This window comes from Microtus pennsylvanicus, chromosome 7 (assembly GCF_037038515.1).
Source record: "Microtus pennsylvanicus isolate mMicPen1 chromosome 7, mMicPen1.hap1, whole genome shotgun sequence".
Taxonomy (NCBI): Eukaryota; Metazoa; Chordata; class Mammalia; order Rodentia; family Cricetidae; genus Microtus; species Microtus pennsylvanicus.
The window spans coordinates 119757682-119771156 of NC_134585.1; the positions used below are offsets into that span (position 1 = coordinate 119757682).

General features: G+C 40.3%; 1 protein-coding gene across 3 annotated transcripts in view; it reads left to right on the top strand.

Annotated features, from left to right (window-relative positions):
• Snx27 (sorting nexin 27) overlaps positions 1-13475 on the top strand; it is an 83902-nt gene that overhangs the window by 19007 nt on the left and 51420 nt on the right. For all 3 annotated transcript variants that reach the window (XM_075978260.1, XM_075978261.1, XM_075978262.1), the window contains exon 2: positions 7680-7911. In XM_075978260.1, coding sequence (XP_075834375.1) covers positions 7680-7911 — 232 coding nt within the window. The remainder of the gene's footprint in view (positions 1-7679; positions 7912-13475) is intronic.

The window sequence follows — 13475 nt, forward strand, 5'->3', positions numbered from 1 at the left end:
AAGTGTATCTTTACAATGCTGAAAACACACAATTTGAGTACCATTTAGATTCCCAAGGAAACAAAATTCTGGTCTCTTATTTATGAATTTCATTATAAAGCATTTTCTTATGAAAAATTTCAAACACCAGAAAGTTGAATTTTAAAGGGTACCGGTATGCTTAGTAGCTTTTAATGAAATGTATTTGTTTATTGTTTGTTTGTTTGGTTTTTAGAGACAGGGTTTCTCTGTAGCTTTGGAGCCTGTCCTGGAACTAGCTCTTGTAGACCAGGCTGACCTCAAACTCACAGAGATCCGCCTGCCTCTGCCTCCTGAGTGCTGGGATTAAAAGTGTGCGCCACCACTGCCTGGCTTATTTATTCTTAATTATATGAAAGTGTGTGTGTCTGTGTGTAAGCATATGTATAATTATGTCCATGCATGTAAGTGTCCAGGGAAACCAAAAAAGGGTTTTGGATTTCCAAGGAGCTAGAGTTATAGGCAACTGTAAGCTGCTGGATGTGGGTGCTGGGTTCTGAACCTGGGTCTTCTGCAAAAGCAGTGAGAGTTCTTGACTGCTGAGCCATCTCTCCAGCCCCTATACCTACCCTCTTTATTCTCTTTGTTTTCTTTATCTAATCACCACATATTGATTGAATAATTTTAATAGTTCATTTTGAAGATATGGGAAATCATAGATTAGTATATCTTACCCAGCCTCATATCCTTTTGTGTTGTTTGTGGAACTTGTGTGATTCTCTTTTGCTTATTTTATGATCATTTATTTTCAAATGAATTTCTGATAGATTGTGTTACAAAGAAAGAAGGCAAGCAAAATTGGTGGAAGAGGTTTTATCATGATGGAAAACTCAGTTCTGCCCGCCCCTTTGCTGGTGTGGCTATCACTTCTGATAACTTTATCAAGTGGCCTTGCTCTAGAGCCATAGCTCACTTTAGTTCTCACAGCCAGTTCATTAGCCGTAGGTATTAGTGGCAGCTATTTATATGAGTTGGGGGAACTGAGGCATAGTGAGACCAAATAAGTTTCCTAATACTAAGTATTTGTTCAGTGGTGTCATTGGTATTCAAGTCCCAAGCATGTCTAATTCCCCAGAGCACATGCTTTGAATCAGATGTCTGCACTGAAACTTCCCTTTTCTCCTTTCAGTTTTTATGTCTCATGCTTGTACAACTTGAATCTGGTTTAGTATTCTTGTGGAAAACAGTGTTATGACTAATACTTTAAAATATTTATTGTTTTTAAGTGTGAGTGTGTGCATGTGTATGAGTTTGGGTACATGCATGTGATGGCCAGTGCTCTCAGAGACCAGAGGTCATGTGCCTCTGGAGCTAGAGTTACAGGTGGTTGTGAGCCACATGATGTGGGTGTTGGGATTGAACTTGGTTTTCTGCAAGAGCAGTATACACAAGCACTTAGCTGAGCTGTCCCTCCAGCCCGGAACTTTTATGATTGTGAAGTCCTTGAAATTCCTGAGGAGGGAGGACCCTGTTTCAGATCAGAAGTCCTGGAGTTTTTTGCCGACTTTATTCTCTGGAGAATGAAAGAATTTCTTTCTTTGTATTAAGTTGAGGCGTGTATAGCATTTCTTCTGTAGTGGAGCCAGGTAGCTGTGTTTAGTGTGTGACACTAAACACTAGAAGTTCTTTCCTGTTTTTTGTTGTCGCTTTCTTTTTGTGATGTTGGGGGTTGAATCTAGGGCTCACACAAGCTGGGCAGTGTTCTGCCACTGAACCATATCCCCGCCCTTTGACTGCGTTTATTTCTTACTGAAGCTTTTAGGATGTTAGCCAGTTGGAAGTCCATTCTTGATAACAAAGACAGGGAACTGAAGCTTCTCCCTTTGCTCTCTGCTGGTTATAACACTCACTAAATTTTCCCTGGAGTCTTTCCTGGATTTATTTATTTTTGACACAGTCTCACTGACCTGGAACTTACTATATAGAGCAGACTGGCCTTGAACTCACAAAGATCTGTCTGCTTGCCTTTGCTTCTGGAGTGCTGGGATTAAAAGTGTGTGTCACTGCTGGGCAGTGGTGGCTCACGCCTTTAATCCCAGCACTCTGGAGAAAGAGGCAGGTGGGTCTCTGTGAGTTTAGTGCCAGCCTGGTCTACAAGAGCTAGTTCCAGGACAGGCTGCAAAGCTACAGAGAAACCCTGCTGGAACCTCCCTCCAAAATAATAACAATAATGAAATAAAAACAACCCCTCCTCCCAAAAAACATGCGTGTGTCACTGTGTGGCCAGTTTCAGGGAGAATTTTTGTGAGTGACTCAAGGGGCAGTTCATTTCTGTTGACAACTTGGTAAAGTTGTGTTTTGAAATCAGTAGTTTTTTTTTTCCTCTTTTGGTTTTTCGAGACAGGGTTTTTAACTAGCTCTTGTAGACCAGGCTGACCTCGAACTCACCGAGATTTGCCTGCCTTTGCCTCCTGGGTTTTAGGATTAAAGGTGTGTGTCATCAATGCCTGATTCAAATCAGTAGTTTTTAATTTTTTTGGAGACCCACATATTCCTTTTTGAAACCAATGAAAGCTATAGACCCCCCCCCACACACACAAGATACATGATACAAATACACTTTTATCGATAAATTTTGTAGGGTCACTAACTCCCAGGCCTATACAAAGTACTCCAAGACTGAGTGGGTGACACGCGCTGGTAATGCCCACACGAAGGAAGTTGTAATAGCAGAACTCAAGTCAGGGTGTGGCAGATCCTGGCTGGGAAAGCTGGGGAAATGTGTTCATTTCTCCCTTGGAGGCCCTCCTACTCTTGGTTTCTTCTTTAATAAATCTGTGTTTGTTCTGCTAAAAAAAAAACAAACAAAAGAAGCTCTTTAAAGGTTAACAAAAACACAACGGGGCTTTGGAGAGAGACACTGTCATAAAAAGCAAAAACAAAAAACCAAAAAAAAAAAGAAGAAGAAAAAAGAAAGAAAAAATTGGAGACTAAAAAAAAGATACAGAGAAACTGTCTTAAAAAATCAAAAAAAGGGCTGGTGAGAGATGGCTCAGTGATTAAGAGTACTGCCTGCTCTTCCAAAGGTCCTGAGTTCAATTCCCAGCAACCACATGGTGGCTCACAACCATCTGTAATGAGGTCTGGTGCCCTCTTCTGGCCTGCAGGTGTACATGCAGAAAGAATATTGTATACATAAAAATAAATAAATAAATAAATATTTTTTAAAAATCAAAAAAAAATTTTAAAAGAGGGTAAGATTTGAGGATAAACTTAGAAAAAATTTGTTAGCATGTAGGATATTATGTTGTTCAGTTCCTGAGATGTCTTGTGTCTCCTATTTTATTGAAACATTAAAATGGATATTTGTGAAAAAGCTAAGGTTCTTAGGGATTTTATGCTGATTACTAACCTTTTCAATTTGGTATTTTCTGAAGTGCTAGCTAAAGAATAGATGAACTCGGGGCTGGAGAGATGGTTCAGCGGTTAAGAGCATTGCCTGCTCTTCCAAACGTCATGAGTTCAATTCCCAGCAACCACATGGTGGCTCAAAACCATCTGTAATGAGGTCTGGTGCCCTCTTCTGACCTGCAGTCATACACACAGATAGAATATTGTATACATAACAAATAAATAAATATTTAAAAAAAAAAAAAAGAATAGACGAACTCCTTTGCCAACCCCTAAGTTAAGGTTTCAGTTTTTTTTTTCTTTACCCCAAATATGTTCAAGCACAGTGTGATGCCAGCCCCCAACTCTGATTGAACTCAGTAGGCTCTCCACTGCTGAGCTGGACCCTGCTCAGTTTTCTTTCCTCCTTGTTTGCATCTTCTTGTTGCTTTTCAAATGGTGGCATAGCTCCTGTAGCCCTGGAAGTAGAGACTCTTGCCTCTGCCTCTGGAACCGAGGTTATTCGGAAAGTGGGAATGTCATATTCTGGTTTCTCTTCAGATTCTGCAAGTTGGGACTTCCATCAGCAAAAGGACTGACTGTTTTTAGTTAAATTACTACTTTTAAGGGTTTGCTTGTAACTAGGATTTTAGTTTGAGAAATGTCAAGAGTTTTGAGGATTACAGACTTTTCATTTCTTTTGATAGAGTCTTGCCTTATAGCCTGGTCTCAGAATTGAGGCAATTCTCCTCCTTCAGCCTCCTGAGTGTTACAAATGTGCCCTACCAGATACAGCTGAATTTACTTGCTAGATTGTTTTTTTCACTCTTTTTTAAAATTTTTTTTATACATTTTTATTGATACTTATTGAGCTCTACATTTTTCTCTGCTCTCCTCCCTGCCTCTCCCCTCCCCCTTCAGTCCTCCCCCAAGGTCCCCATGCTCCCAATTTACTCAGGAGATCTTGTCTTTTTCTACTTTCTACTTCCCATGTAGATTAGATCTATGTGAGTCTCTCTTAGTGTCCGCATTGTTGTCTTAAGTTCTCTGGGATTGTGGCTTTCTTTGCTTTATGTTTAAAAACCACCTATGAGTGAGTACATGTGATAATCGTCTTTCTGTGTCTGGGTTACCTCACTCAAAATAATGTTTTCTAGCTCCATCCATTTTCCTGCAAAATTCAGGATGTCGTTATTTTTTTTTCTGCTGTGTAGTACTCCACTGTGTAAATGTACCACATTTTCTTTATCTATTCTTCGGTCGAGGGACATTTAGGTTGTTTCCAGGTTCTGGCTATGACAAACAAAGCTGCTATGAACATAGTTAGCACATGTCCTTGTGGCACGACTGAGCATCCTTTGGATATATACCCAAAAGTGGTATTACTGGGTCTTGAGGAAGGTTGTTTCCTAATTTTCTGAGAAATCGCCACACTGACATCCAAAGGGGTTGTACCAGCTTGCATTCCCACCAGCAACACAGAAATGTTCCCTTTTCCCCACAACCTCTCCAGCATAAGTTGTCATCAGTGTTTTTGATCTTGGCCATTCTTACAGGTGTAAGATGGAATCTCAGAGTTGTTTTGATTTGCATTTCTCTGATGACTAAGGATGTTGAACATTTCCTTAAGTGTCTTTCAGCCATTTTAGATTTTTCTGTTGAGAGTTCTCTGTTTAGGTCTGTACTCCAATTTTTTAAATTGGATTATTTGATCTTTTGGTGTCCAATTTCTTGAGTTCTTTGTATATTTTGGAGATCAGACCTCTGTCCGATGTGGGGTTATGAAGATCTTTTCTCATTCTGTAGGCTGTCGTTTTGTCTTGTTGACCGTGTTCTTTGCTTTACAGAAGCTTCTCAGTTTCAGGAGGTCCCATTTATTAATTGTTTCTCTCAATGTCTGTGCTGCTGGGGTTATATTTAGGAAGTGATTCCCTGTGCCAGTGCGTTTAAGTGTACTTCCCACTTTCTTTTTTATGAGGTTCAGTGTGGCTGGCTTTATGTTGAAGTCTTTGATTCATTTTGACTTGAGTTTTGTGCATGGTGATAGATATGGGTCTATTGTCATTCTTCTACATGTTGATATCCAGTTATGTCAGCACCACTTGTTAAATATGCTTTCTTTTTTCCATTTGATATTATTTGCTTCTTTATCAAAGATCAGGTGTTTGAAGATGTGTGGATTGATATCCGGGTCTTCTGTTTGGTTCCATTGTCCTCCTGTCTGTTCTTATGCCAATACCAGGCTATTTTCAGTACTGTAGCTCTGTAGTAGAGTTTGAAGTTAGGGATTGTGATACCTCCAGAAGTTCTTTTATTGTACAGGATTGTTTTGGCTGTTCTGGGTTTTTTGCTCTTCCATACCGTTCTTTTGAGGTCTTTGAAGAATTTTGCTGGGATTTTGATGGTTATTGTGTTGAACTTGCTAGTTTGTTAAACTGAAAATAAGGGAGGAAGATAGCCGAGGCCTCTCCTGTCCTGTCTGTTGTTTATACACATGGATGTTTTAGATACCAGACTCCGACTGAGGTGAAGCCGTGACTGGGAACTGCGGAAGGCTTGTTGCTAAACTTAGCATTCTTCTTTTTCAGGAAGGGAAAACCCTAAAGGTTTGGAACATAACTGAAAACAATAACCTAACTCTAAAGGGCAGATAAGCTTTAAATATGAAAGTAGTAGAGGCTAGGTGTATTTTTCCTGTCTCTTGTGAGAGCCATGGTAGGGCCCTCCAGGCCAGCTGCCCAGTGGTTTTTGCTGAGGTAGCTCATTAGGTCAGCATGCTGGGAAGGTTGTTCAGTTTTTGAGTGCTGTGAGATTCAGCATCTTTCTTGACAAAATTATTGTTCTTTCAATCTTACACTTTTCCTGTTTCAGTCTTGCGTACAAGTGCACAGGCAGGAAAATGAGTAGGTTGATTTACTGTATAACTGTAGGTGTGTGTTTCTTGGTTTGGGTAGATTATACATAGTTTTAAGGCAAATATATGGAGCAGAAAATGTGTAGATTGAATCCTGAGAGATTATCCAGACCAAAAAAAAGAGAGAATATCCAGACTGACTGGAAGAGCAGAAGAAGTTGGGTTATAGAGAAGTATTGCTCCTTTAAAAACCAAGAGATCAATAACCAAGATTAATACTTTTTAAATATCATGATAATAACTTGCTATTAAGAGAGATTAATTTATCTGGGCTGTGGTGGCGCACGCCTTTAATCCCAGCACTCGGGAGGCAGAAGCAGGCGGATCTCCTGTGAGTTCGAGGTCAGCCTGGTCTACAAGAGCTAGTTCCAGGACAGCCTCATAAGCTACAGAGAAACCCTGTCTCAAAAAACCGAAGAAAGAAAGAAAGAAAGAAAGAAAGAAAGAAAGAAAGAAAGAAAGGAAGAAAGAAAAGAAGGAAGAAAGGAAAAGAGAAGAAAGATTGATTAATTTGACGATATGGGGAAAATGAAAATATAATGTAAAAGAACTGTCTTGGGGATGGACACACGTGTACATGCACACACACGCACGCGCACACACTTTAGTTTTGTAAAGGGAAGTTTTTGGTTTTGGTTTTTCAGGACAAGGTTTCTCCCTGTAGCCCTGGCTGTCTCTTAACTTACTCTGTAGACCTGGCTGGCCTCAAAGTCACAGAGATCCACCTTCCTTGCCTCCTGAGTGCTGGGATTAAAGGCATGAACCACCACCTGAGGGAATTTTTTTTCTTTTTTTAAGAAAAGTCCTGGGGTTGGAGATAAGACTTAGTGGTAGAGAGTACGTACTGCTCTTGCAGAGGACCCAAGTTTGGTTCCCAGCACCCATACTGGATGATTCATAACTGCCTGTAACTTTAGCTCCTGGCCTCTGGCTCTGCAGGTACCTGCACTTCCATGCACACCCACACATACACATAATTAAAAATAATAAAAATAGATCTTAGAAATTTCCACGAGGTGTAGGTGAACAGACTAATAAAAATGGGAGAATTGCCCACAGCACTTTTGTGTTGTCCACGACTGGGTAGGATGAGGAAAGTAGACTGCTGAGCTGAAAGTTCGCTGTTTCCCAGCAGCACTGTCTTTGCTCCGAGCTTTCCTGACTCAAGCAATGTGTCGGATTCTAGACTAGAGGAAGAGTAGGTCTCTCGCTGTTTGCATTTCCTCTCCCTGTCGTAAGTTCACCAACAGCTTTTCACTTTAGAGTCTAGAAAGACATTAACGACTTTCTGGAGCCAGATGAATCTTTTGATTTTTGTGGTTCATACTGTGACGCTGGGGTGGGGACAGGAGGGTGGAGTTACAAAGTGTTTGGACCCTTCTGGTTTATGGGATTGTTTTTTTCCTTTTCCCCTTAGGAACGGCGTGAATGTTGAGGGGGCGACACACAAGCAGGTGGTGGACCTGATCCGAGCAGGAGAGAAGGAATTGATCTTGACAGTGTTGTCTGTACCTCCTCATGAGGCTGATAACCTAGATCCCAGTGACGACTCCTTGGGACAGTCATTTTATGATTACACAGAAAAGCAAGCAGTGCCCATATCGGTCCCCACATACAAACACGTGGAGCAGAACGGTGAGAAGTTTGTGGTGAGTGTCAGCCCAGCTTGGTCCTCAAAATTAGCTTTTATTCCCTTTACTCTCATGAATGTACTTCAAGCACTAAAATAAAAGACTGCAACTTAGCTTAGTTTGTCTGTCAGGAAGTTAAATTCACTTCGAGATGGTCTTGGCACTGATTGATTTGTGCAGGGATAATCTTCAGGAATGAAAAGTTCTATTTCTGCTTAAATATGGTTTCATCTATTTCCTCACAGTTTCAAGTTTGTATTCTGTTCTTTTATGAAAACACTTGAGTTTCTTTTGCCATATGTCTTTGCTAATTGTAGTCTGATTTACTGTTGAGTCTGGAGTTATAGACTGAGATTAATTTTGAAAGGTATCTTCGGAAATATTTGGATAAACAGAGGTTTGTCATTTTGAAACCTATGTATCTCTATACTCATTCCTTTCCACATCTTGTTTCTTTCATTTCTTGGTGATGTCTGTGTGCATGAATAACTCTTTAGTTTTTCCCTCATGGTCCTAACATACTCTTGACTGCAATTCCCGTGCAATTCCTGTTCTACACATTTCTATTTTGTAGCTATTATAAATAAGTAGAACTCATCTTGAATTTTAGATGATATGTAACAGCTTGTTTCCTGATGCTGTTTGGTCTTCAAAACATAGTTGCTATTGATACGTCAGACTGTTTATTTTTCTCTTGGTTGTACTATGTTTTATTTGCCTTTGACTGTTTCAGAAAGGTTGACATACGAAGCATTAATTCTTTTATTCTTTGTGGAAATGCAGTGGGTTCTGTTAGATATTGGCAAACAGACCACAGGTGTTTAGAGCTGTAGGGCTGGGAGTAGAGCTCAGGGGTAGAGTGCTAAACTAATATGTCAATATTCTCGGTTCAGTACTCTATAAAATAAAATGCTGATCTGCTGATTAAAGTTATCTCTGAAACTAGGATTTATCTCTTCTGTTGGAATGAACCACTAAATGCTTATGGAGTTCTTCCCAGTGGGGAGGTGAACCAAACATGGAAGTTAACTGGGGATAATTGCACATGAGTTTTGTATCAGCGTGGTTTCTGTATTCTTAGAGCTACACACAAAGTTTAGAAATGAGACCTGATTGGTTGTGGAACCTTTTGAGAATTATCTAAGGTTTTAGCAACTTCTGTAGCCTTGGGACAAGGAATGAAACTACTAATTGTTCTTTTGTAAAAGGTCAGCTTTATTAGCCAAATGTCTGTATGTTTAACTGTTCATCTAGCTAGATGTCCAGTTTTATGGTGTCAGTCTTTTATCTACTACCACAGTAAGGAGAGAATATTTTCATCACTCCCCAAATTTCCCTACTCTGTTTTGCAGTTATTTTTCCTTGTTACCACTGATCTATTTTCTGTTTCTATATTTTGTTCTTTGTATTGACTGTCAGACACATGGAAACATATAATATGTACTTGTGTTAGCTGCTGTCAGACACATGGAAACATATAATATGTACTTGTGTTAGCTGCTGTCAGACACATGGAAACATATAATATGTACTTGTGTTAGCTGCTGTCAGACACATGGAAACATATAATATGTACTTGTGTTAGCTGCTGTCAGACACATGGAAACATATAATATGTACTTGTGTTAGCTGCTGTCAGACACATGGAAACATATAATATGTACTTGTGTTAGCTGCTGTCAGACACATGGAAACATATAATATGTACTTGTGTTAGCTGCTGTTTTTGTTGCTGCTACAAAATAACTGAGAGAAATAAGCTGAGGAATTGAAGGTTTAGTTTGAGAGTGCTGTCGTGTTAGGGAAGGCGTGGTGGCTGGAGTTGTTCTAGTTGCGGTGATTGGGAGCATTAAGCAGTTAGTCACATTGTACCCATACTCAGGAAGCCAGAAGAGATGAATGCTGGTCCTTAACTTGCTTTTTATTTAGCCTAGGAATGGTGCCCACATTCAGGGTAGTCCTTTCCTCCAGTTAAACTTCATTGGAAATGGAAGGTTATCTCTAAGGTAATTTTGTATCCATTCAGGTTAGCAATAAAGATTAATTACTAGAGGTCTGTGCGGGCGTGTGCGTGCGTGCGTGCGTGTGTGTGTGCGCGTGTGCGTGTGCGTATGTATGTGTGAGCGCACACACGGGCAAGCATGTGAGCATGTGCATGTAGAGGCCTGAGGTAATCATCCCTTTCTCAGTTACTTTCCACTTCTGTTATTATTAATTTTTACATTATTTATGTGTTGGGGGTGAAGTATGGATGAGGGTATGCGTGGGTGTGTGGAAGTCAGAACAATTAGTGGGAATTAGTTCTCTCCTTCTACCGTGTGAGTTTCAGGGATTGAACTCAGGTCATCAGGCTTTGTGGCAAGCAACTTTATCAGCTGAGCCATCTCACTAACCTTCTACCTTATAAGAAACTGGCAGAGCTGACAAGATAGCCCAGTGATCAAGAGTGCTTGCTGCACAACCATGAAGCCCTGAGTTTAGAGCCCAGCACCTATGGAACAAACCATATATGGTTTCTTGTTCACCTGCACAGTAGAAGGCAGACAGGACTATTACTAGAACTTATTGGCTCTCTGAGAAAGTGATGGAGGATGACATTCAGTGCCCTCTGTTGTCTGTACACCCACATTACACAGGTCCACACGCACGCAGGCAGGGACACTCACTCTGGCATCCACTGCACACACACACACACAAATTCTTGTCAGACTTGGATTGGAGGTGTGGCTCAGTGGGGGGAACTATGCTGAGCTTAAATGAAGCTCTGAGTTCAGTCCCTAGTACCACAGAAACCCGTTGCAGTAGAAAATGCCTGTGAGCAGGAGGATCCGTAGTTCAAGGTCACTCTCAGCTGTACACTTAAGTTTGAGACCTTTTTTCAGAAACTCAAGAGAAACTGACAAACTGCTTTTCAAAATACTTTTGTCATGTTTTCATTCTCATTTGCAGTAAAGAATTGTAGTTTTTCTATAACCTCAATATGTGGTATTTTAATATTTTTTCCCCAGGTAGGGAGTGCCCATGTATCCTTGGATGGCATTTAATTTGTGGTGGTTTTGCCTTAGTCTCCCAAGTGCTACCTGACCCGTCCCTGTCCCCCTTTTTTGTCCTTTTTTTTTTCTCATGCTGGGGACTGAACCCAGAGTGTTATATGTGCTAAGCATAGTTTGTCCCCTGAGTTACATCCTTGAACTTAATTTTTTTTTACTCTTATGCAGCTTTTTGAAAGATTTATTTTTGTTATTTTTGAGATGGGGGCCAGAAGGAAGAGAGAGAGTGTGTGTATGTTATGTCTGTGTGCCAGTGTTGAGGCCAGAGGTTGTGAGCTTCTGGATGGAACCAAACATGGGTCCTCTTCAAGAGCAGTACGTTCTTTTAGCCATGGAACTGTCTTATCAGTTCCTATTACTGGCCATTCCGGTTGTGTGTGTCTGTGTGAGTGTGTGTGTGTGTGTGAGTGTGTGTCTGTGTGAGTGTGTGTGTCTGTGTGAGTGTGTGTCTGTGTGAGTGTGTGTGTGTGTGAGTGTGTGTGTGTGAGTGTGTGTGTCTGTGTGAGTGTGTGTGTCTGTGTGAGTGTGTGTGTCTGTGTGAGTGTGTGTGAGTGTGTGTCTGTGTGAGTGTGTGTGTGTGTCTGTGTGAGTGTGTGTGTCTGTGTGAGTGTGTGTGTCTGTGTGAGTGTGTGTGTCTGTGTGAGTGTGTGTGTCTGTGTGTGTGTGTATGTCTGTGTGAGTGTGTGTGTCTGTGTGAGTGTGTGTGTCTGTGTGAGTGTGTGTGTCTGTGTGAGTGTGTGTGTCTGTGTGTTTATGCCCTCTGTTAGTAGCTGTCATGCCTGCAGAGGTGAGAGGAGGGTGTTAGATCCCTGGAGCTGGATTTATAGGAGGTTGTGAGCTGCCTGGTATGGCCCTTTGCAAGAGCAGCAAGTAGACTTAACCTCTGAGCCATTTCCCAGCCCCCACTATGGGCATTCATGTAGGTACAGTGGTATCTCAAATTGATTTATTTATGACTAATTGACATTCATCTGTTTCATTGGTATGAAGATTCTGTTAATTTTCTGTCCACTTAAAATTTTGATTTGTTTTATTATTTTGTTAATAAGAATTTATTATCTGTAATGGATGTAAATTCTCTAGATGTTTTGTATTTCTCCCGTCTGTGGCTTGCCATTTTATTTTATTTTTTTAAGAGTGTTTTAAAGAACAAAAGTTAGAAATTTTAATGAAGCCCACTCTGCCACGTTTTAATTATTGGTAATGCAATTCATGTTTTAATAAAACGTCTTAACTCCAGAATGCCAGCCCTCCACCCCACAGCTCTCTTCAGCAGAGTCTTACTACAGAGCTAGTTTGGCCTTGAACTCATGATCCTCCTGCCTTAGTTTTCTGAGAGCTGAGGCTGCAGCTATGTACTACCACACTTGGCTTTATTACCCTGCTAGCTTATAAAAGCTTTAGGCCAGGCGGTGGTGGCGCACACCTTTAATCCCAGCACTTAGGAGGCAGAGGCAGGTAGATCTCTATGAGTTCGAGGCCAGCCTGTTCTACAAGAGCTAGTTCCAGGACAGGCTCCAAAACCACAGAGAAACCCTGTCTCAAAAAAACAAACAAACAAACAAACAAAAAAACCTGAGTAAGCAAGAAGTGTGAGCAAGTGACTTCCAAAAAATGTGAGAAATGATAGAAAGCTAGAAAGTGCTGGCTGCCTTGACAGTCACCCAGAGTTCCTCTGCAATGTTGTGGCATCTTTCTTTGGCCTACAGGGCTAGAATATTTGATAGATTTTTCTGTGAAGCAGGTTATTCTGAAGGACTGTTCCACCTTTGTCTCAACAATATTTGGCAGACATTTTCTTTTGTGTTCTGCTTGTTTAATCAGGGCAGCATACTGTCAGCAGTCGAGGCAAGGGTATTTTGCCCATTTTGCTACAAAGAAAGTAAACTCCATGTGGAGTTTCTTCGATGCCTATTATCCTCTCTAAAGTAGATTGGTGCTGCTAGGAGAAAAAAAAAGAACTTGTGTTATTAAAATATTTTAAATGCCATATTCTGTAGATCTCTGAAGTGTTTGAAGGTGACCTGTCAGACTAAAATATATTTTTGTTTGACCTTGAAAACATACCTAATCCCAGCACTCGGAGGCAGAGGTAGGTTGATTTCTGTGAGTTCGAGGCCATCCTGGTCTACAGAACTAGTTCCAGGACAGGCTTTAAAGCTACAGAGAAACCCTGTCTCGAAAAACAAAACAATCCAAAAAGCAAAAAAAAAAAAAAAAACCAAAAAAACCCCCAAAAAAACCCTAATATAACTACAAGTTCAATTATAATAGGTAATTAATAACTAGCCTGCAATTTCTTATTATTCTAAACAGTGGATAATAATAATTTTCAAGGACTCAGAATTTGCATTATATTGTTAAATGAGTTGTATAGGTACAATACCTTGAACGAGAGTAGAAATATATATACAGTATGTTCTAACAAAATTAATCTCAAATTTGTATCTGTATACACAATTTGTATACAATATACAAAAGTCCAGCCCAATGTAAAACATTTAAAACTAGTAGTTGCTTTCTAAAAGTAAT